The following is a 24,340-nucleotide window of genomic DNA, read 5'->3' on the forward strand; positions in this document are numbered from 1 at the left end:
CATCAGTGTCCCTTAAAGAGGGCTCCCCTGCAGCCTTCTGCTCTCTCCCCTGGGGCTGTCTCTCTCTTTCTCTCTCCTTTTTCTGATTAGAATAATTTGTGAGTTGGTGGCCAAACCAGAGTGCCTCCTGGATCCAGTGACGCCTAGGATTCCCAGAGTCCCTGGGGGCAGCCGGTTAACCTGCTTTTCCAAGCGGAGGAATTAAAACACCAAGAACCATAATAAGCCAGCAGCTAACTTTATCGCACGCTTTCCAGGCTCCAGGCATTGTTCTAGGGGCTTTATTTACTTGGAGCATCTCATGTAATCTGCACAGCAACCCAGGAGCTTGCTGCTATTATTGCAGTTGAGGAAACCAAGACTCTGAGCCGGGAAGTGAGTCGCCGAAGGTCACCAAGCTAGCAAGCAGGGCAGTGGGATTTGGACACAGCCGTGTGGCCTCAAAGCTGGTGCGCTTCCCCGAGAACTGGAGCAGCAGGTGCGGCTCCTTATTCTAGATGCCTTAAGTGAGCCAGGCCGCTCCAGCTCCCATGGCTAGTAGGGGGCGGACCCCCATACATCCTGGGAACGCCCACTGACTCTGCTCCCACTGCAGAGACGGGCTCTCTAGTCCCTTTATCCATGGACCTGGGAGGCGATGGAAGGGGCGAGCTACGCTGGGCATGTGCAGGGAGCAGTGGGGATGGTGGCAGGGGGGAGAGCAGGTGCTCCTCACCTGGGGCAGCCGCTGCTCTAGTCTGATTGCTTGTTCTTTGAGGGACTGTGGGCCCGCAGAGGTCAGATCTTTTGGTTTTTCAAATATGAGAGATTTCCTGATTTTTAAAAGTACGAGGCCAAACTGATAAGTCTGACTCAGGCCCCCGGTCACCAGGCGGAGACTGCTGCCTCCATCACAGCTGGTGGTTCCCAGCTCGGTCCAGGCCCAGGAGTTGCTTGTTTACGTGTCAGCGTCTCTCATGGTATGCGAGAGAATTCCTTGAGGCCCGAGACCCTTCTGAGGCCCCCCTGTGTTCTCAGCCCTTGCGCAGGACCTGGCACCCAGGGGATGCTCGGGAATCGGCTGTTGACGGAGCGAGGCCGTGTCCCTGTCTCTGCAGAGGGGTGCCTTTGCAGGGGTGTTGGAAATGCCTCACGGCCCCCATCTCTGTTCCACAGAGTCGGGGAGTCCCAGCCAAGGGAAGCCGTACACGGGCCTGGGGAAGAAGTCCCGGCTGATGAAGACGGTGCAGACCATGAAAGGCCACGGGAACTACCAGAACTGCCCGGTCATGAGGCCGCACACCCCACACTCGAGCTACGGCACCTACGTCACCTTGGCCCCCAAGGTCCTGGTGTTCCCTGTCTTCGTCCAGGTGAGCTGGTGGCTGGCCCCAAGGGCTCTCTCTGGAGGAGGTGAGAAAGAGGAGGGTCCTTTGTCCTGAGACTCAGGGATGGTGCCTAGTTCCAGGACCCAGGGCCCCCTTTCAGGAAAGACAAATAGCTTCCGGTGCTTGGGATTCTGGGGGTTAGACCGAGGGAGGGTTCCAGGAGGAGGAACAGGGGAGTGGGGGCAGGGAAGCTGAGCAACAAGGGGGTCCCCTCCCTGTCCCCCTGACCTCCCCTTTCTCTGGGGACAGGCCAGGCACGCGAGAGCTGCCTGTTGCGATGTCACAGGGCCTGTGTGCCGAGGCTCCTCCTTCCTGGCTCGTCCAGTGGTCTGTTGTTTGGAAATGACCAAGGGAGAGCCTCAAGGTCTGGCCTCTTGTCTGCTCTCCATGGTCTTTGCAAACATGTCTGGCCAGCATCAGCCGGCGGCCTGAGATTCAGTTAGCTCTCCCTTCTCCTCTGACTTCTCCCTCTTCTTTCTTCTCTTCCTCCCCGTTTCCAAACCTTTATTTATCCCATCACCCAGATGTAACCAGTGTGAGCATTTAGCTGTCTCTTCTGTGTACATGTACACATTTAAAAAAACCAAACAGATCTTATTGTACATTTCACATCCTGTTGCCTGTTTTAAATGAAAATTGCAGCCTGAGCATTTCCCACATGATGGAATATTCTTTGAGCCTCATTGTGTAGTGGTTGCATGCTATATTATGTCCTATGGGTGTACCATATTTATTTACCCAGTTCTCTATTCAGAAACTTATGTTATGTCTACTTCTTCTGCTATTGTAAATAACTCTGTGATGAAAATCCTTGTGCATGAATGCCCCTCTGATTATTTTCTTTGGGAGAGATTCCTACAAGCGAAATGACCAGGTCATGGGTCACGAACATCTTAGAGGCTCTTTATACATATTGACAAATCGCTTTCCAGATACGCTTTCTTAGTTTATCCTCTCATCGGCATTATAGAGATGACACAGCCCCAAAGGCTTCCGTTCTGACTGTGCCTTCCTTCTCTGGTCTTCCTGGCATCCCGCTGGGGGCCTGTCACCGCCCAGTGGATCTTAGAACTCACACTTGGTTAGGACACAACGCATCTCTGACAGATGGCCTCTCCCCGACAACTCCGTCCCCAGGGCATGGGCTTTGCTTTGCTCTGGGTCTCTTCTTTCTCAGGATGTAACCACAAAGGTCTTAACATCCATAGGGGTTATTTTTTGTTCTCGTGTTTTAATTTTTACAAAAAATGAAAGTCAGTTTTTAAAAAGTTATAAAACTTTTAAATTATAAAATACATGAACCAAAAATGGCATAACACTGAAATGTGTAGTTTAACAAATAAAGTGGATATCCACTGAGATAAAGGGAGGGACCACTGCCACCACGCCAGAAGCTGTGGATCTCTCTCCCTGTCACCATGCCCTCCCCCAACACCAGATGTGCCGCCTCACCTGACTATTGTCATAATCATTTCACTGCTTTTCTTTAGTTTTACTGTCTATGTGTGCTTTCCTAAGTGACCTTTTTTTGAATGTAGTTTGATGAAACCAGGCCTCGTATATTCTTTTGAGCCTGCCTTCTTTTGCCTCACCTTATTTGTAAGATCCACCCAGGTTCTTGTGTGGAGTTGATATTTGTTTCCTTGGCTTTCTTCCAGCCTTGCTTGGTGTCAGGTATCTAGAAGCCATGTTATAAATATGTATTCATGAGGATAAGTCCTGCTGGGTAATCCAGAGCTTCGGGAGCTTTCTCTGGGCTGGGCACGGGGCCGGGCTCCTCGGTGGATGGGGCAGGGTGATGGGTGGGGTGAGAGTTTTGGGTGAGAACTGGTCTCTGGAAACTAATGGCTGAGAAGGAATCAGTGAACTCAAGTGTGTTATGAATGTGGAGCAGGAACTGGCCTGGCCTTGAAGGGACTCAGGTGACCAAATCTGGGGACCTTCCCCTGAGGCATGAACAGGATGGATGGGGAGTAGGGGCGCTGGGAGGGCCCAGGAGCCAGGGGAGTGGGGGAGCTGGGAGGAGGCCTGCAAAGGCCTAGACACGTGGTTGGACTTCCTGCCAGAGAGTGGAGCTCTCATGGTGGGGAAGGTGGCAGCAACAGTTCCGCCCAGGACGAGACTGTCTGTCTTTCTGTTTCCATCTGTGTATGAGGGGGCGTGTGGTTCTTGGGGTGACAGGGCGGGCTCAGCCGGCAGACAGGGCTCTTTCTCTGTGGCTGGCTTGGGCAGGCTGCCTCCCCCCACCCCCACCATCTCCATCGGGCCTCTTGGACCTGCCCACTTTTGTCTCCAGCCTTTAGATCTCTGTAACCCTGCCCGGACCCTCCTGTTGTCGGAGGAGCTGCTGCTGTACGAGGGGAGGAACAAGGCTGCGGAGGTAAGACTCACACACGTGTTTCCCAGCTGGGGTTTTCTGGTGGGTTGCATCAGCCATCGTCCGAGCCTCTAACGTTTCTCTCTTCCTGATGGTTTTAGAATTCTAAATCTCAGGGTGGAAGAAACCTGCAAAGTCTTCCATCCCCCTCCACGCCCTCCTTACCAAATGGCTACCCAGCTTTTTCTTGCACATTTCCATCGATGGGGAACTCACCACCTCTCAAAGCTGTTTAGTCCATCTTTGATGGTTAGAAAGTTTTTCCAACCCTGAAAGACATCCCCTTGTTTATGCCGACTTCCTCTAAGGGGCAGAAGAGATGGCAGTTCACCCTAGCTATGATGAATGACTTTGTGGGTGAGAAGATTAAAGCAATCAGCCAAAGAGAATTTTTAGAGGAGCATCAGTTACCCAGGTTTTCTGTGTCTGTATTAACCTAAATCTCAAATCCTCTTCTGAGGGATAAGTGTGTGATTGCTCCTGGGCTCAGCTCTGCCCACAGAGGCCTGGGTGGGGAGACCATGACATTCTTCCAGGCTGCTCCTGGCTTATCTCTAACGGGGGGAATTTCGCTCACCCACATGATCCCCAGAGCTGGCCAGGTTCCAGCACAGTCCCGTGAGCCTAGATCTACTTGGGCATGGAAAGCGGAGCCCTGGGAGCTGACTGGACTACCTGGGGGCCTTGAAGAGAGGAGCTGGGGGCTTGCTGCAGGTCAGGCCCTGACTCAGCGCTGGCAGCGTGGCTTGGCTGAGTTGAGTGGTGGCTTGCGGTAGTCAGAAAGATCAGGAAACTTGGAGGCAGGAAGCATGGAGCTGGCTCCCGCCCTGCTGGCTCACTCGTGACTTTTTCCTCTTCAGCCCTCTCCTCTGAGCAGTGGGTGGGTGTGTATTTGAGGCAGCCGAGGTTGCCTGATCTCTAGGAGCGCTTTCCGCCTCGGCATCCTGGGACATCATGTGTAATTATGGCTAAAGCAGGTTGTTGCCTTTTTTTTTTTTTTAAACAAGCAGACTAGAACTCACATACTATTCCAAATGAGCGTCGTCTCTTCCAAGGGAACTTCCTGGGCAGGCTTTGTGCTTATTTCTACCACACTGGCCTTGCTCACTACGTTTCTTTGGGAACTTTCTTAAGAACCTCAGCACGTCCTCTGAATTGGGGGTAAAACTTCATCTGCTGAGGGAGATTGGAGTTTTAGGAACAAGAAGGCACTTGGAGCTGTGCTTGGTGAGTAAGTGGGGAGGGCTAGAGCTAAGACAGGTGGCCAAGGGACAGAAAGTGAGGTGTGGCTATAAATTCACAAGCCTCAGAAGAAGTCAGCCACCCTGAAACACACAAATATGTCTAAATTTGCTCTTTGTTTGTCAGCTCACCAATGAGTCTGCAAACACTGAGCACTTCTTGTGTGTATCCTCACTGTGCATGCATTTTACACACCAGCTCTCAATTAGCTGTTGCAGCACCCCCATGAGAGGCACAATTGTCCCCACTCTACTGATGAGAAAACTGAGGCCCCACCGAGATGAACTGGGGCCTGAGGGTCTCGAGGCTCATGAGAGATGGAGCCAGGATTAGCACTCGGATCCCTGGCTCACCTGTGTTTTCCCGCATCCCATGCCACCTCTGGCATGTTGGTTTCAAAACAAACTAGCAAGCACGAGCTGAAGCAATGGGCTGACTCCTGTTCCAATCTGTCAAAAAAATCTCTGCCTGGTGGATCTGTGGAGCCTTAGAAGAGACTCCTTTTGGAGACTGAAAGAAGCGATTTGAAGACAAGTAAAATAAAGACACTTCTTTTTCTTGAAGTGTGCTAGGAAGCAAAGATGTGGATCGTGTTATTCAGGCCTAAAATATAGCCCAACTCCTGAGGAGTTGGCTGAGTTTGTAGAAGGGCAGTGTTGGTTGGGGCCTCACGAGTCATCCGTGCTGATCGTCTCCCTGTGACTTTCTAGCTGATGGTTTTCCAGCCAGTTCGTGAGTCTGTATAGGCAGCCCCTCCAGGCAGCAGTTTTGTTACCGGAGAGCGCTAAATTGTAGCAAGTTCGCCCTCATGCTCCACAGAGTTCTTTATTCCTGGAACGTTCCCCGTGGGTTCTTTGTCCCATCTCTTCTCTGAATAAGCTCCAGTTTGCTAATGTCTGTGAGCTGCTCCAGTCCCACACTGTGAACTGCCCTCATCTTCCCTCTCCCACAAGTCACAAACTTGATTAATGTGCCCTGAGATCAAATCAGCATCTGGAGCAGCCTCATTTCTACATTCCAGCCTTGGTTACGGAGCATCTAGAGTGTAGCCAGGCCCTGTGCTAGAGGTTCCGTCCTGTGGGGCACAAGACAGACACGCCCTCACTTTGCGCACTGACTCATTGAGTTTACCATTAATTAGGCACCAAGGTCTTTTCTGTAAACCCTGCCCTTGGGCACGATTCCCAGAGGAAGCTTGCTTAGGGCTACTTGGGAGAAGTGACCCTCCAAGTTCAAGGATTTCCTAAGCAAGCGATCCCTCCACCTTGACCCTTTGGAAAAATAGGTGTGTCTTTGGAGCAAGTGTGGGGAAGACACCTGGCGGCCCCCATGGCCTGTTGTGGAAGGCAGCAGGTGACTGGGCCGTGGAGATGGGAGCAAGGCCAGCAAGATGCTGGTGAGCCAGGAGGGGGGCCCACCTGCCCTCCCTGGCACGCTCGCCCCTCGGCCCTGGCCCTGCCTCCCGCTGTGTGCCAGTGCTGTCCTTTCCCTGACCCGACCTTTGGGGAAATTCTTCATTCATGCCTTAATCACTTCCTGTCTAGACCAGGTTCTCAGCTCTGGGAGTCGGGGCCAGAGTGGCAGTCAGAGCCTTTCTCACCTTGCCCGACTCTTCTCCATCCACCCCTCTCTGGGCCTGGGCCATCGTGTGACTTTTTGGGCTCCTGACAGACTGTCTCCTCCACCCCCTCCCCTGCCAGCTTCCAGGTGAGTCCGGAGATGGCTTCGAGGCTTCCTGTGAGTGGGTCGGGGAGCCTGAGCTTTGCCTTGTGTTCAGCCAGTTGAGCGCCTCCTCCGTCCCACTGTTTGGACTTGGAAGTCCTCCCCTCAGACAACCAACCTCTCAAATCCTTCTGAACTCTCCCATCATTTTCTTCCCCTCTCTTAACTTCATTTTTTTTGGAGGGGTGCGGGGGGTCTCCTTAGCTTCTCTTTTTTGATCCCAGCTTGAGTTCTTTCACATTCAGGGACAGGCCCGCTGTAGGCCTACTGCTACCTCTGTGTACAGTGAGAGCCTGGGGTCAGCCAGACCTGGGCAGTGGTCCCTGGCTGTGTGGCCTTGGACAGGTTACTTAACCTCTCTGTGCTGCAAGGTCCTCATGTATAAATGAGGCCATGACATTGTTTATAAGTGAGGATCCACTGAGCGGAAAGTAAGTACTCAACAAAGGAGGCTTCTGTTGGGCTGTGTTGTGTCAGGGCTGTGTTGGAAAGTGGGTTGGAGAGAGTCACGGCCAGGACCCTTTCGGTCCAGGGTTCTGGAGCCTTCATGTTGGGTTCCCATTGGAACCTCCTGCTCAGGAATGCCCCCTATCGTCTCTGTGACCCAGACTCCCTCAAACCTCTTGAGTTACACTGAAGACGCCAAGTGGTCCTTTGAAAAACATTTATATACTTTTAAATCACAAAAGTAACAGCTTCTCATTGTCGTATAAGGCAAATTCAACAGAAATAAATGAAGTAAGATGCCACTCCCCAGAGAGAAGAGTGTGGTGAGTGTCTTAAACATGTTAAAAATGTGTAGCGGGCCGGCCCGGTGGCACAGCAGTTAAGTGCGTACGTTCTGCTTCGGCAGCCCGGGGTTTGCCGGTGCGGACATGGCACTGCTTGGCAAGCCATGCTGTGGTAGGCATCCCACATATAAAGTAGAGGAAGATGGGCACGGATGTTAGCTCAGGGCCAGTCTTCCTCAGCAAAAAGAGGAGGATTGGCAACAGATATTAGCTCAGGGCTAATCTTCCTCAAAAAAAAAAAAAGTATAAACAGATTGACAGTTTTATTTTACCAAACTGGATTCCACTGTAGATATTTTTGCACGTTGCACTATTTTGACTTATGATGAACAGATTTCCATTTCTGCCCCCATGGGGCACTTCTTTATTCTCTTAAGAGTTGCATTCAAGTTCTACCGTAGGAAGGTAGCATAGTCTGTTTTATCCATTCTCTCTTGATGAGTGTTTATGTTCTTTTTTTTTTAATTACAAAAATGCTGCTGAGAACATCCTTATGGGTTCATATTTGTGTATCCCTGTAAGTATTTCTGTAGGATAGCGACTCAGAGTTAGAGGTGCGAGATCATCTTTACCAGTCAGATGGCTAAATGTTGGCTTTTTAAACTTCCGCCACAAAGTCACGCTCACCCACTGTGGCCCCCCACCTCCCCCGACCCCCGGCCAGCCAAGCCCTTGGGCTCACGCTTCTTACTTCAGGAGAGACGAAGTGTCAGAGTTTGATGTCTCAGAGGGCGGTTCACATCATTAATAATATTTTGTTTTCTTTGGAGAATCTAAAATTGGATTTTATTGCTTTTGACTAAAGTCCACTGCAGGATTTACAAAACAAAGAACAGTGTAATCTGTAGCGGCATTAGAGGATCAAGTGGATTTTTGTAGCATAAAAATATGCCAAGCATGCCTGTTGGTTTACCTATACTGTCTAAAAATAACTTTCTCCTTTATTTTTGGAGGAGCTAGTGCGTTAAAGAGATAAAAGTTCTGTACGTGGCTGTCTTGGAGCTAAGTAACTGGCTTTTTCTTGAACTGATTGCGCCTTATCGCAGTTAAAATTATCCGCAAGGAATTTGGTAATAATACCCACATTGCACAATGCTTCGATTGATAGTCTACAGGAGCTTGTGAAAGGCACCTGGGAGGAAGCCGGGCGGGGACTCGCCTGTTTGTAAAGATGAGAAAACCGAGGCGACGGGGCTCAGGGACTTAACCAGTTTTCATGGCTACTTACTGGGAGAGGAGCCTCCTGACTTCGGACTCCAAGCCCAGTGCTCTCTCAGCCAGACCTTTAGAGGACGATGCAAGCGAATGTGGGACATTCTGCAGCTCAAGGGTGGCTCTGAGCCAAGGGCGCTGGGCTGGGGATTCCAGGGGTGTTTGGCTAGAGAGGTGGGCCTGTGGGGTGTCAGGCCTGGAGAGGTGTGTTGAGGTCATCTGCCAGGGAACGTGAGGGTCCGTTCTGTTCTTTGTTTTTTCCTACTCTGAAGAGTGGAGATGTAGAAATCTGTAGGGCAAGGGGGCAGTTTCGACTGCAGACCAGTTTCTGCCCTTGGCTAAGTCTTGCCCTGTCTGGGATGACGAGGACTCCTTGCTCAGAGCCCCAGGGGAAGTGGTGGCTCCTGGTCTCTGGGACAGCTGAGCAGCTGGTTCTCTTTGCTCTCTCCTGACGCAGGTGACGCTGTTTGCCTATTCGGACCTGCTGCTCTTCACCAAGGAGGACGAGCCTGGCCGCTGCAACGTCCTGAGGAACCCGCTCTACCTGCAGAGCGTGAAGCTGCAGGAAGGTATGCACGAGCCCAAGGTGCCCGCATCCCCTCCCCGCTTGCCCCGAGGCCTGCTGCTCTGGGTCGCCTGGATGCTCAGGGTGGGTCCAGCCCTCTGGCCGCTGAGCCGCCAGTTATCAGTGGGGCATTTGAGCATGCGTGGTCAGGTCCTGTCCTGGGCTGGTGGACTCTCAGACATTGGCATTCCACTAGGCTGGCAAGCCTCCATGGACACCCTGAGCTTTGCTGGGAGGTTTCTGTTCCAGAGATGTTTCAGGGAGGTTATGGAGTGGAGTGGGAAGAGAGCGCTGGCCTCAGACAGACCTGTGTTCAAGTCTCGGCCCTGTCCTTCGCTACCTGTGTGACCTTAGGAAAGCTACTCAACCTCTCTGAGCCTGTTTCCTCATGTGTAAAGGTGATAGTATCTCAGAAGGTTGTTGTGAAGGTCAAATTAGGTCATCTATGCAAAGGTTCTGGCCCACACCAGGTGCCCAATAAATGCTGGTCGTCACCCTACTCACCACACATATTCGGGACAAGAGGCCGCTGCTCTCTCTCCGCTCGGCTGCATCCCCCAGGCCAGAGCCTGAGGAGGCTGGAGCACGGGGGGCTGTGGGCAGGCGAGCAGGAGCACGTGGGAGCGTGGAATGACTGTCTACCCCAAACTTTCCATCGCGCCCTCCTCCCCTCGGGAACGGGAAGCCAGCTGGGAGTATCTGCTGAGCGGTTTGGTTTGGCGCCTGAGGTCCCTGCAGAGAGGGGCTCAATTTCCTCTCCCAGATTATGAAAACAACAACAGACCTGCTGGAGCAGGGGTGACAGGGGCAGGGAGGAAAATATTACCCGGCAAAAGAATTCTGTTTTGACGGGTTTTGCTCCAGGAAAACTTCCTGCCTGTTTGCAAACCCGGCCCGTGTGCTGGGCGCCCCTGTTGTTCCTCCTCCTTACAACCGGCCTCGTGAGAACCGCCACGCTCCCGCCCTGCAGGAAGTCACTTATGACTTCTCCTTCTTGGCCTCTGGCTTTCTCCTGCCCACTGACCAGGGTGGCCACTGGGGGGAAAAGGCAAGTCACCTTGCTCGGGGGGCCGGCCCCTCCCTCGGGGCGGGCTTGGCCTGATCAAGGGCGGAGGTTGAGGAGCCGCCCTCTGCACAAGTTCAGCTCCGATGCTGGTGGTCCAGGGAGCTCCCCGGTGCCCGCCCGCCACCGGAGCGGGGCAGGTGAGAGCTACAGCGACTCTGCCTTTGGCTTCCCTGCTGCCCTGCACCTCCCTCCCTCCACCCAGCCTCCCCTACATGCCCATTCTCCCGTCCCTCCCACCCCCTGCACGCTTACACACACACTCACACACACACCCTCAAACTGCGCAGTCCCTTCCTCTGTGGACCTGCCCGCCCCCCACTCAGGCATCTGGGACCCAGGCCCTTTGAGGGGTGGTGCTCCGTAATACACGCTGACTGATTATAGAGCCACACTCTTATCTGTTGTGCTCATCCCTCGGGTCTGGGGCCGCAAGCCCAGGACCCTGGTCTGCTCAGCCTCCTGCTGAAAGGAGGGACTCAAACTGGCTGTGCTTTGGGAGGGTGTTGGGATGGGAGCGAAAGGGCCAGTGGTAGAGTAGGGGGTAGTTTCTGGGAGTTTGGGGTGACTGACATTGACTGGCCCTTTCCCTTTTGGGGCTTTAGTTTCTGTGGGTGGGGGGTTGGGTCAGCTCTTGTGTTTTCCCCTGGCCCTGACATCCCCAGACACACCCTGCGGTTGCTGTGAGAAGCTGGACAGTGCCCGTTTGTCCTGCTCCATCCCTCAGGGGAGCCTCCACCAAGAATGGGTTGGATGGTCCCCTCCTGGAGCCCCCAGACCCAAGGTTGGAAGTTAGAGGCAGGGTGTGCTCCACCTTCCACGGGGGGGGGTAGCTGGTCAGGGTGGGTGCTATGGGGCCTTGAGGTGCTGTGGAGAAACCTTCCAGGTGCTGAGCCCACGTGAGCGACAGCCTTGTGCGGTCATGGCTTCCTTGGGCTGGAGACCACATCCTCTCCCCGCAGATGGCAGGCTGAGGGTGGCCAAGGCCAGCACTCCCCAGGGGAGATGGCCACCGCCATTAGAGCCTGTTTGTTGGCATGGGAGATGGGTGTGTGTATGTGTGTGCATGTGTGTGCCTGTCCTGGGCTTGCTGGGCAAATGGTTTGGTGCAGACAAATTGTCTTGCCCGTCTCCAGCAGTGGCAGTCAGCACACACGGTGAATGTGGCTCTCCAGGGAGCCTGGGCGCTGCTGGGAGGGAAGGAAATGGCTCAGGGACAGCAAGCACTCAAGGTGCATGTTCCATCGCCAAGATCTCTTCCCAGGCGTTGGCAGAGCCCGGGCTTCCTCCCCTGCCTGCCTCCCTCCGTGAGACAGGCTTGTGGGTCCTGGGGCTCACAGAAGTTCGGTGACCCCTCCTCCTGCAGCTGGAGTTGGAGCCACAGGACTCGGTGTTCTGTGTCCTGGTGCCCGACTTCCTGCCTGCCTCCTGGGTGCCCCCAGAGACCCGCTGAGGCAGCAAGGCCTGCGTGAGGCTTTTAAGAGATGCATTTGGGGCCTCAGCTGGAGCTTCTGTTGGCCGAATGGTCTCTGATTAACATTACTCACAACTGCTGGGTTTCTAGTCTCTTTCAAATCAACTTGTGCGGAGAGTTCAATGTGGGCAAAGAAGACGGTGGACAAGGAGCACAGCCAGCCTTTCCTGGGGGCTGGGGCTGGCGAGGGTCGTTCCCCGGCAGGGGGAGAATTTGCCCCACCCAGGGACCATAAACTCTTTCTGACACTTGTCTGAAGGGTGTTTAGCTCTGCTGGCCAAGTGTACTCCCAGGGTCTAGCAAAGGGCACAGAACGTCATGGGTGCCCAGTGACTGTTTGTTGAGTGAATGAATGAATGACTGAAAGGAGACCAGAAGCACTGCCTCAGCTCAGGGGGCTGCGAGGGCGCTCCTCCCCCTGGGCTCCCTGCTGGTGGCCACTTAAACCTTGCCTGCCCTCCTCCTGCCCAGCTTCCCCCAAGCTTCAGTGGGGCTGAGTGGCAGTGTAATGGGAACGGGCAGAGAGCGGGAGCTAACAATTGGGACATCTCCGGTCAGCCGGGACCCATTGTGGTCTCTTCCTGCCTCTGCCGCCCACTGGCTTTGCTGCTCTTTGTGTTTCTGCCGCCCAGGCGGCCAGCATCCCTCCCACAGCATGTCTTCCTGACCTGCTTGGGTCTCTCAGGATGGCCTGGAAATGTCCAGCTGATTCTTGGGCTCTCCCTCCATGCTGGGGAGCAGGTGCCCAGCCTTGGAAACTCAGCTGCTTAGGTCCCAGCCGCTGGAATGCTTGGAGTTAAAGTTAGTCTGTAACCATCTTCTGAGCACATCCTCAGAGCCCACCTCAGTGCTGACCCCGAGGCGATGGCAGTGGAAGAGACGCATTCCCACTTCTGGGGCACATAGCTGGTGGAATGACTGATGAGTCAGCTGGTTGGGGGGCACAAGTGTGACAGAGTGGTCAGAACCCAGGCTTCGGAGGCAGGTGGTCCTGGGTTCAAATCTCAGCTCTGCCGCTTACTCGCTGTATGCCTCGTGTAAGTTGTTTTCCCTCCCTGGAACTCAGTTTCTGCGTCTGGAAAATGGACACAACAGCCCTCCTGGCGTGTCTCGCAGGATGCAGAGGGCTTAGAGAATGGTTGAGTTTGGGATCTCGGACCAGGCCTGACACGGCTCTGGGAAAATGACAGAGGGGTCAGACCCGGGTGTTGAAGCCGTCTCTGGGCCCCGCCCAGCCCATGACTGTGGATCGCCCCCTGTCTGGCCCACGCATTCCGTGGTGCGAAGCAAGCCCCACCCTGGGACCAAATTTCTCCTTGTTAAATTTTCAAATGGCTAAAGCAGTTGGAGTGTTGGATGGAAAACCCGAATGTGTGCTGCTTCACTGTTTCTTTTCCTTCGCACTCGTCCCTGTTTCCACACTCTGGAAAGTCCAGAGCCCCATCTAATGTTCCAGGAAGGTTTCTGGTGGGGCTGAGGTCCTCTCCTGGGTCAGCCACCTTGCAGCCTGCTTTTCCGCAGCTGCAGCTCCTGCCCGGCACTGTTGGATTCCGAGGCTCGTCGTCCTTTTATGAGACTCTGAGCCATGCTGAGCACTGCCCCCGTTCTGTCCTCCCCTCAAAGTGCCACCAGCACAAGGCTGTGGTGTGGAGCCGATTCCAGTGATGGTTTGGGGTAATGCAGGAGGTGGGGGGTGTCACAGCACAGAAGAGCTGTCCAGGCAATCCATCAGCCACCCCTTGCCATGGGGACTATGTCCTAGGCTACATTCCCCCAATCTCGGCCTTCTGTCTCCCTGAGGCACCCATCTCCTTGGCTTTCCCCTCCCTTCTAGAACCTTCTCTTCTCCCACTGCCACCTTCTAAAACCCAAATTTCTGTTCTTTTCTTACATGGATCTTTTTGTTTCTCCCTTGGCACTAAGGTCTGCTTCTGGAAAGTCAAGGAAACGTCCCAGTGTGTTTTCTTAAACAGAAGAAACCACCTCCCCTTGTCTCCACCCTCAACAACACAAGGAACTGAAGAAGCTTTGAAATTAGAGGTTTCTTAAACATGATGGGTTTCTGAGCAGGGCTCCCTCCCTCCCGACCCGTCTCTAGGTGGGGAGAAGTAGAAGGATGTATTCTCAGTCCACGGCGAACCCCGTTTACTGATAGGCTATTTTTTTCTGGCTCTGGCTGGCACCCCGGGCCCTCGGGAGAGTTTTACCCAGAGAACTGCCCTTGTCCTTACTCCAAGGGGGCCTGGCCGTCACCCACACGAGGGCCCTCACTCACTACTTTTCTTAGGCATAGGCTTGACCCACTATCTCTGTTTTTCCTTTGCCACCTTTTCTTTGCAACACGTTTTGATTTCTTTGACAATTTCTTTGCTTTGGCTGTGTGTGGAGGGATCTGCTTTGAGCCCAGTCCTGGGCCTGGTGTCTTACAGTGGCAGAGGGGCTGGGTAGGGCCTGCATGGTGGGTGTTTGAGAGGCAGGTATGGAGTGGGCCGAGTGTGGGCTCTGGAGCCAGGCTTCCCGGGCATAAATCTTGGTCCTTCCCCTTTCTGTCTGGGGCATGTTACTCAGCTCGTTTGTGCCTCCGTTTTCTCCCATGAATCACAGTATGAGAACCCCTGTCTCACAGGGGTTGTTGTGAGGGTTGAGCTTACACGTGTAAAGCATTGGGCACAGTGGTGGCACGTGGCACTGTGACACTCTAAAGGTCCAGGGCACTTTAAGTGTTTGCTGTTAGACATGCTGTATGTCTGCTTCCCTCAAAAATGACAGCCTGCCCGGGGAGGTGCTGACCAAGTCATCTTCCACTTTAGGGTAGGTATTCCATTAGCTCCTCTGCTGGAGGAGGGGACAGTTCCTCCCAGCTGCCTTCAGGGTGGAGAGGGCTTGGTGAATGATTGAGTTTGGGATTCTAGACCCAGGGTGAGGTGGCTCCAGGAAAACACAGCGAGGGGTTGGGCCTGGGCCGGGGAGCCATCTCTGGGCTCCACCCAGCCTGTGACTGGGAATTCCCTGCACAGCTCATGCATTCCTTAGCGGAAAACAAGGCCCACCCAGCAACTAAGTGGTTCCTTGTTGCATTTCAAAATGGCGAAGGCAGTTGGAGTATTGGATGGAAAACCCGAACGTGTGCTGCCTCCGTGTCCCTCACTGCAGGGAAGAAAGGAGGCAGCTTCTTGGGATGGAGGACAGCTCCCTGCACCTGGCTGCGTGATGCCTGGAGGGAGCTCCTGGCTACGTCTCAGGGGGCGAGATCCCAGCATTCCTTGGGAGAGGCTGACCTGTAGGGCCTTACCACGGGGCCTCCGCCTGGTTAGTTATAAAGTGAGCTTTCCTCCAGAGATTTCCCTGTCCCCTGTGCCTGCCTCTTTCTTCCTCTTTTTCCAGGAAATCCCACACACAGCCTTCTGGGCGAGACAGCTGGCTGTGCTGGAGCAAACTGTGGTGACTCTGTGGCCAGTTCTAATGCAAGTCTCACTTTTTGTTCCCTCCAAGGTTCTTCAGAAGACCTGAAATTCTGTGTGCTGTATCTGGCAGAGGTGAGTCCTTCTCTCTGTGACCTCGCACTGGAGGGAAGATGTTGGGCTGGGTTCTAGGCCAAGGTGCTGATCTCGCCTCCACACCATGTCATGCCCCGGTCCTGGGCAGGTCCAGAATGGCAGTGGCCTGCTCTGTGGACTGGGAACAGCCGTCCCTGCCCCTGTGTCTCTGGACATGAAAGTGTTGGAGGATCCCTCTCTCAAGACCGCCTGGTCTCCAGCACCCACAGGGTGATAGCGAGGCCGTGGCCTGACACCTGTCGATCACCCTATTTATTTATTTGGTTCCCCTCGCTCTATCTAGCATGTGCCTTGATCCTTGCGCTCCTTGCACGTGCCTCTTTCTTCCTCTTTTTCTGGGAAGTACCACCCATGACCCCTCCTACAGGGTCTTGTCAGTGTTTTCAAACGGCCTGAGGGTAATTGTACCTTTACCTGGGCCAGATGACACAGGCTAAAGAAAACATCAGCTGTCTGTGATTGGTGTCCTGGTTACCTCAGTCTGATCAGAAGCTCGGACGGGCGGTGCTGGGCCTCTGCTGAGCAAAATCGGGCCAACAACTTATTGCTTGATATGGTTTGCTAAATGCAATATCATCACCAGGGGTTTAATCAGAGAGGTCCTTGGTGATGAAAATTTGAGAACCAATGAGCCGTACAAATTCTTTTCGATTTTCAGCACATATTCTCTTCCCAACCTTGTGTCTCTGCCAATATGAGTAGGGGTGCTATCTGTTCCAAGCAAGAATTCATTCGACCCATTCCTGCCCTCTGCTTCTGCTTAAGTCTGCCTCACTCAACAGTCCTGCGCGCCTGTCTTGTAGAAGTCTATACTGGCCATACTCTGTGGGTGGAGCATGGTCTACACTGGCTGGCCAAGAGGTGCACCCTTTTGAGAAGAACATGTGTGTGTTGTTTGTAATTGAAAATCATTCCTTCAGTTCCTGGCGCTTCAGAGCTGGCGGTGTTCAGTTCCACAGAACCAAGGGAGCAGTTTAGAAGCCGTGAGCCAGGCAGGGACAAGCCAGGGCATTGGCTCCTCCAGCCTCACCCCTCTGGGTGCTGAGTCTCTCTGGCAGGGCCTGAAGTGAGTCTCCAGGTTCTTTACCGCCAAGAGAGCTTCCTGCCAGGCTGGGTTTGTTTTTCCCAGAGAAAAGCACTTCGGCTCATTGGTTTCCAGGGAGCTGTGACTCCTAACCCTCCAAAGACTGATGAAGGGTGATCGATCTGTGGCCTCTTATTTCTGTAAAGTGCCAGGTGATCTGACCCCAGGGGCTGGGGGATTGAAGCTCACAGGCAGCCAGAAGTCTCTCTTTTCTCTTAATGGGCTGTTATTTACGAGAGGTGTGTCTGTAATGCGGGGAAGACAAGAGGCCTTCTTGCCTTGTAGCTGGGAACAGGATTGACCCAGTGGTTTTGGATCCCATGGAGATCCCCGAACTCACATCTTGGTTGGAACTTCCAACAGTGGTTTCTTCATTACCCAATGTGCAGGTGGCCCCCCGAGAAGAAACCAGGGCAGGGAGGGCAGGCTTGGAGAGGCTTTTCCACCGCACTGAGAAAGCCCCAAGGGCCCGGGTGGCAGCAGCTCTGAGTGTTCCCCAGCAGTAGGTCCTGAGTGGGATTGTCCTAAGCAGTCCTTGGCCCTGGGGTCTCTATACACCTGGACAAGTGTCCCTCAGCCCCTGCAAATCCATGGGACAGATGCAGCACACGACTGGCTGCACTGGGGGCCCTGGGGTCAAAGGGCATGTTGGCCGGGGGACCATTCTCTAAGTTAGAATCTGATCCTGGCTTCATTAACTTAAGAGTCTGTACTTTGGGGTTAGGAAGACCGAGATTTGAACCTTGGCTCTGCCATTTCCTGAGCGATCTGGGCTAGTCACATACTCATCTCTGAAACCAGGCTGATGCAGCCCACCTTGCAGGACTGTTGTAATGATTAAATGAGATTCAATAAGATACTGTATCCAAGGCACTTTGCACAGAGGCTGGCACACGGTGAGAGCCCCATGAATGGCAGCTCTTGTTACTGCCAGCTTCCTCACAGGGGGACAGCTTTTCATATTCATTTACTCTCCATTAGAGACATCACCAATGATTTATTGATCTTTTGAAAAGAAAGCAAAGAGGGAGATCTCACGTTCTTTGTAATGTACGGATACAGTTGTACAAATGGGTCAGGATCCCAGGCTCTGGAGGAGGCAGAGGACAGACTTTGAATCTCTCCTCTCCTGAGACCTCCTGGGCTGCCGACTTCACCTCTCTGAGCCTTAGTCTTCTCATCTGAAACGTGGTAACAGCTGTGCCTTTCCTTCGCCCCCCCCCCCCCCCATCTCATAGAGTCATTAGGAGAATCGGATTAAATGAGAGAATGTTTGTCAAAGCAAGTGAAGAAACTTAAATCGTAGCAGAAGAGGTTTTAGTATTTACAAAGATACTGTTAGTTCAGGAAAAGGAGATGAGGCAAGATGGGGGTTTTAAAGAGGCCAAGAGGACCTGGGGGTCTGGTGGGCCTGGGGATGCTCGTGTTTGAATGCAGAGGCCGGGGCGCAGGGCTGCTGCATCTGCATCTGTGCTTGGCTAACCACCCTGTGGTCAGGAGGGCCTGCATCTGAGCGTGTTAAGGATGCCTTCAGGGCGGCTTCCAGACTTGACCCTGGAGCCCGGTATTGGGGGCACAGTGTGCACCAGTCTTGAAACCGATGAGCTGGCTCACACAGTGGACTGAGAGATGGTCCACATGCTGGGGCAGCCAGGCAGGCAATAGGGGCCCCTGATTTTGACAGATTGAGGAGGATGGGAATTCAGGCTCCCTGGAGGGAGCTGGCTCCTTGCTCTCTCTCCTGCCTGGGCCAGCCTCGAAAGCTCCAGAAGCACTTAGAGAGGGAGGCTTTGGAGCAAGGGTCTTCCCAAATTGGTGCCCATCCCAGACAGCCAGCCCCACCCCCAGGCCAGGCCTGGGTTCAGGTCTTTGGTGCTTCAAAAGCCTTCTGGGTCCTCGATCATTGCAGGGCTCACAGCTTCACCCTTTCAGGGGCAAGGCCCAGCCCTGCACTCTACTGTCGATACAGGCGATGCGGTGGCCATCCTGAGTGCCATCCCTGCTTGCTGCCTTGCGAGATTGTGGGAAGAAGGATGAGGACACTGCTGTGAAGTACTGAGCACTGTGTGGGGCCTGGGGTGGTCGGTGGCTGTCTCAGCCCTTCGCTGGGAGAGGCCCGTTCAGCTTCAGTGGGGAAGTTTCTTTGCGCTTCTGGAGGAGGGGGCCACCGTCCTGGAGCTCAGAGCAGGGCACAGCTGTACAGAAGCTGCCAGTGAACTCTGCAGCTGCTCTGAGACCCACTGGCCGACAGACTTCTTCTGAAGGCTTTTGAACTCTGGTTGCTTTGAGGCCCAGTGTGCAAAGGGGAGCATTCCTGCCAGCCAGCGGTGCGGCTGCCTCCTGGGAGGCCTCCCAGGTTCTGGGGAAGAAATCACAGCAGGTGCTTCTCTGGGCCTCTGAGTCTGTCTTCTGCTGCTCACTGGCCATAAGCCCTCAGGGAGGCCCTTAGCTCTCTGAGCCTTGCTTTTTCCCTTCCATACAATGGGAGTAACAATCTGTGGCCTCTCTGCCTGTTCACGGAATTGTCAAGATTCAAATGAGGTCACGGAGGAGAAAGTGCTTTTAAACGTTGATGGTTAGATACAAGAAATTATTATTAAGGCAGAATTCCTGCTTCAGAACAGAAAGAGAGGAGGAAAATGGGGCTCAGGGAGATTAAGAGATTTGCTGAAGCCCAAACAGCTGGGTAGAGGCAGGGCTGGGGGGCTCAGGCCAGGGCCAGCTTTGTGGAGCCATGGCTTTTCCAAGCTGGAAGGGGCCGTCGTCCGTGCCTCACGCCTCCCCTCGCAGGGGGAACATGATGAGACAGGTTGCAGAGGGCCCTCAGGTCAGCTCCTGCCCCACCTGGCTTCTCCCTGGGGAATCTCAGGGTCTTTTGCTGGGCGTGCCCTTCCCCTGCAGTGGGCTGGGGGTTCCGGTAAGTGGAGGAACCTGCTGGTAAGTGGTCGGATTGCCTTCCCACATCGGCCAGTTCCCTGAAGCCAGGGGTGGGGCCTTCTTCCCTCTCTCCTCTCTTGCTTTTAGGAAGATCAGCTTCTGAGCACTTTGAGACAGGAGAGGGATGGCTGGTATCTTGGGAACACTTAGCGTGGGAAGTGGCCTCGCCCTGGAGGGTGGCATCCCTGAGGGTTGGGCTGGATGGCAGGGTAGAAAATGTCTCCAAATGCTCTTAGACAAGGCAGATAACCACCCCAGCTCAGAGCCTTTGCATTGGCTGTTCCTTCTGCCTGGAACAGTTTCTCCCAAGCACTTTCCTTGCTGGCTCCTTATTGTTCAGGCCTTTGCTCATTTGCTGGCCCCTTCAGAGGGGCCTTCTCTGCCCACCAGGCTCAAGTAGGACTTCTCCATTTTGGCCTTTTCACAGTTTGTAATTATATTGTTTAATTGTTGATCAGTTTATTGTCTCTGCCCCCAACCTGAGGGCCAGAGCTTGGTCTCTCTTCCTTCCCTCTTTACCCCAGGGCTTAGAACAGTCCCTGCCACACAGCAGGTGCTCAGTAATGTTATTAAGTGAATGAAGTCCGAGTGATAACAACAGTCGTTGCTGGTTTGAGGGAGGCGAGATGGTTGTCACTGCTCGCCCTCCCCACAGCTCTGAGAGGCACGTGCTGTCTTAGCATTCCCATTTTACAGACTTTCCTGAGGTCGCCAGCTAGGAAATGGCAAAGCTGGGATTCAAACCAGGTCTGCCAACTACAAAACAAGAAAGGACTGCATCGAAACATTGTCTTTTTCTCTGTTCCAAGCCATCCTGTCATGCTCTTAGCTCGCTGGCTGAGTTCATCTAATCGCAGCCCTGTGGGGTTATAATCAGATTCCAGCGGAGTCAGAAAGAGCTTGCAACCCCCTGATCAGAGTGTCCTGCAGTGGGTGATAACCCTGGGCATGCTGTCCTGCCCCGCCCCCAGCACGTTCCGACTGCTTCGGCTGGCTCTCTGGGTCCCAGCAGCTCCCCCGTGCTTGTGCCAAAGCTGGCCTGGCTTTGACGTCATCCCGGAAGTCCCTCCAGGGAGCCAGAGCTTCCTGAGGCCATTATTTGCCAAGCACTGTGCTAGGCCCTGCTGAAAAAGGCCCTCCTAGAAGGAGTTTCTAGTCTAGATGGGGAGACGAGACAGCAGCATTTAACAAGGGTAAATAGCAAGGCGAGATGTAAATGACAGCAGTGCTGGAGCCTGCTGTTGCTCTCAGTTGATCAGGCCCAGCTCACGTGCCAGGCAGGAGTGGGGCTGCAGAAGGCCGCACAGCTGTGTCCGCCAAAGACTTTCTTTCCAAAGGGATGTGAGTTTCTGTTTGAGTTCTGTTGGTATGTCTGTCCAGCCACCCATCTAGCCTTGGCCTCGTGATCAGATGGGGCACTGAGGTGGGGGAGGGGCATTCTGGGAGCCGGGGGAGGAGTCCTGGCTCCTCAAAGCATCAGAGGGCCAGAGACTTTGTGCAGCCTGTCCCTGGGGGTGACCTCACCATTTCTGTCCTGCGGCTCTCCACAGGCCTCCACTGTGTTGGGAACCACCGCCTCCCTCCCCTCCCCCAACCCGTGGGCACACGGCTGGCCAGCTGGCCCCCGAGCCAGCCTCCCTGCTCCTCTGGCTGCCTCGATGTCACTGGGGATTAGTGTGCATTTGTTGCTTTTATCGGGCACTCCCCTCACTGCTGCAACCTCACCCTCTGGAGCCCAGGGATGGGCTTGGGCCCCGGAGCCCCCGAACCAGGGAGCAGGCCTGACCGTCCCTTTCTCTGTTTTCCCTGACGTCAGAAGGCAGAGTGCTTATTCACTTTGGAAGCACACTCGCAGGAGCAGAAGAAGAGAGTGTGCTGGTGCCTGTCGGAGAACATCGCTAAGCAGCAGCAGCTGTCGGCCTCGCCCCCGGAGAACAAGGTAAGGGCCTTGCCAGTGGCTGCAGCCCTGGCTGCCTGGCTTCCCCTCGGCCAGCCTGGACCCTTGAGTGTCCGGATTGAGTTTGGGACCATTCCGAGCTTAGGACTTGGATCTGGGCAATGAGCTTGGCCAGGAGGCCTGTGCTCCAATGTCTCTCCCCATTGGCCTCTCACTGGTCTGTTGAGTGGGTTCAGATTGCTCAGGTAGAGTGACAGAGCCAAACCAAGCGTGACCCATCGCTTCTCAGCTCTGTTCTGTGGTTTGCCTATGGCAAGGTGGAATTTGGGCTGGCCTGCCTGCTGCTGCCTGGCATGTGGTCCCCCTCTGCCATTGGGTAGGTCGTGCCCAGGGGCAGCACACTGGTGTTTAACACTGGTCCAAGGCACACGTAATTGAGAGGGACGTTTACAGAAGCTGTTCTAGTTCGACGCAGGCCACAGCCAAGTGGAGCCAAGTGGAGTTTGCTGGGGCCTCGGGGCTGGCCAGCTGGAGCATCAGTGAAGATTAGAGACTCCGGGCTGAGGCTGATCTGGGATAGGCGCCCCTCAACTTGTCCCGTGACTGTGAAGGGGGATAGGATGGGAGCTGGACCATGGTGCCAGCCACCAGGCAGAGCTGTAGTTCCCATTTGTGAGTCAGGTGCCATCTGTTGCTAAAAGTGTTGGCCATGTTTGGATTTGGTCTGGTTGGCTGCAGAAGGAGCGGAGGTAGCTGGACTGCTGGACAGGCGGGGGCGGATAAATGAAAGTGAGCGGCAGCCAGTAAGCTTGCTGGGCTTGTTGCTTCTCCCCGATGCATTCAGGCCTACTGTGCCATGGGCAGCAGGCGTGGGGACAGGCCTCATGAGGGCAGGAGGCGGGGCAGAGGTGGCTGGACAGCCTTTTCTGGGGGGACAGTGGGGGACGCAGCTCTCAGCTATTCCCTAAGGAAGGGAGAAAGACTCTGAGAATTATGTAATCTCTGACTTGAAAGTTATCTTGTTTCACACTAGCCAGGGGTGAGAATAACTCTGATGAGAGAGGACAGCGGGAAGAGCACGGACTTCCCAGTCACACTCTGCTGCTGACTGGCGATGTGACCTTGGGCAACTCACTGTACTACTGAATGCTTTGGTGTCTCCAGCTGGGGACAACAGTTCCTCCCCCAAAGGGTGGTTGTGAGAATTAAATGAGAGGCTGCATGTACAGTTGATAGCATGGAGCCTGGTGTGCAGCAGGCGCTCAGTCAACCACAGCTGTGGGGAGTCCACGGCTCCGGCGTCCACCCAGGCTGCTTGTTGCTACGCTGGCTGGTTCCCCGCTGTCAGGTCCTTCTACTGAACAGAGACGTATCCCAAGGCCCCAGGTCGGTCACAGTCAGAAACTAGGCCACTCCCTCTTCACTGGGGCAGCCCCTGGGATGTCGTGTGGCTGAACTCCCGTCCCTAGCTTTCTTGTCTTCGGACTTAGCTCCTCCTGGTCTGGGGGAAAGAGTTCTTTCTGCCTCAACTTCAGAGTTGGTGGGCTCTGGAGTGTGTTGGCAATAGCCTTCTCAAGGCCGTGGGGTCTCTCCATCTTCCATCGGGAGGACAGTGTAAGTGACTGAAGGGAGATTGGGTTTCTGAGACAGCCTCTGGTCCCTGCAGGGCTGCGGCCTGGGCTGGCTGACCCTGGAAGGGCCTAGGACTTTGGGGCCTGGCTTCAGGGCCACACCAAGGCTATATGGGCATCCCGGGCAGGCAACAGTTGGATGCCTCTTCAAATCAAGACTCTTTAAATGTGTGTTTAATGGAGAAGCTGTGTGCGGGTGGGAGAAGGGTGAACAGAAGGAGAGCCTGACCCCTGAGACAGCCTCAGCATCACCTCCTCGCCTGAGAACCGGGCCCAGCCCCAGCCTCACACACCCCATGTGGCCCGAGTGCCTCAGAAGGCAGTTATGCGACCAGCTTTTGTTAGGTGGGCTCCTTGGGGGTCTCACTGCCCAAGCTTCCCCACTCCACCAGACACACTTAAGGAATCTTAGCAACTTACTCCTTCTAGTCACTTGCAGAATGCTCCCTGAGAGAAGTTCCAGTAAATACAATTTTCTCCAGCCCCACGTAGCTCCAGGAGTGCTTTGGCAGTCTTAACAACTCGGCCCACGTGGCTGCGCAGCCGGTCACAGGTCATCCGCCGGTGCTCGGCTCCCTCAGGTCCTGGCCACCTCAGAGGTGACCAGGAACCTCCTTGCCAAAGGCTGGGCTACAGCCTTGCCGCTGGGGTTGCTGTCCTCCAGGGGAGAGGGAAGAAGGCAGGTGGAGCAGAGCGCCGACACAGGCTTCTTGCTTTTCAAGCAAAAAGGGTCCTGCTTGACCAACTTGTTCGAGTCCTGACTGAGTAGTGTGCCTTTTTAAACGCCTCTTCTTTGTTCTTCCTTGTGAGGGCTCCGCCTTCTGCTGCGCCATGGAAATGCTGCCTAAGCCACTCCCCGCGCCCCCCGACTCAAATGCCTCTCTGGGGAAAGAGGGGTTTGCAAGGCAGCTCGCCAGACTTCCATGCCGCCCCTTCCCAGCCCTGTTCCTTCCAACAGCGTTCGCTGACACCTTGGAAGGGGCATTCTTAAGACAGTCTGAGGAATGCAAAGTTCTTTCCCAATTTGGGAAAAGTAAGGTGGTATGCCCTGAACATGAATGCTTGTTGGGAAGGACGGAGGGAATTGGAGGAAGGTGGATTCAGAGAACAACAGAGAGGCAGGTGGGCCACTACCTGCTGTGTGACCTTTGGCATCTGCTTCCCACTGTGGCCTCAGTGGTCCTGTCTGCACATTGGTCGGGTGGCTCTTTTTAGCTCTTCAAGCTGTGTGATTATCGTGAAAGCTGAGGGCCTGGGGTCATCCAGTCTTCACTAGGGCACTCTGTCCTGAAGGTTTCCGCATAACTTGACTGCCTGTGAAATCGGCCAGGGCTGTTCCCTCCAGGGGGGTGGGGGAACGGCAGGCACAGACTTTTCTGTCCGTGTCTGAGGTGCCTGTGGCCTGTGGGTTGCAGTGTGGG

At 54.4% G+C, this 24,340-nt stretch overlaps 1 protein-coding gene across 12 annotated transcripts in view; it reads left to right on the forward strand.

Annotated features, from left to right (window-relative positions):
* The window catches only part of RGS3 (regulator of G protein signaling 3), a 132,323-nt gene that overhangs the window by 54,600 nt on the left and 53,383 nt on the right, over window positions 1–24,340 (forward strand). For all 12 annotated transcript variants that reach the window (XM_070595113.1, XM_070595114.1, XM_070595112.1 and 9 more), the window contains 5 exons: window positions 1,156–1,352; window positions 3,664–3,747; window positions 9,169–9,280; window positions 15,306–15,349; window positions 21,208–21,330. In XM_070595113.1, the coding sequence (XP_070451214.1) occupies window positions 1,156–1,352; window positions 3,664–3,747; window positions 9,169–9,280; window positions 15,306–15,349; window positions 21,208–21,330 (560 nt within the window). The remainder of the gene's footprint in view (window positions 1–1,155; window positions 1,353–3,663; window positions 3,748–9,168; window positions 9,281–15,305; window positions 15,350–21,207; window positions 21,331–24,340) is intronic.

This window comes from Equus przewalskii, chromosome 26, assembly GCF_037783145.1.
Source record: "Equus przewalskii isolate Varuska chromosome 26, EquPr2, whole genome shotgun sequence".
In the NCBI taxonomy this organism is placed as follows: Eukaryota; Metazoa; Chordata; class Mammalia; order Perissodactyla; family Equidae; genus Equus; species Equus przewalskii.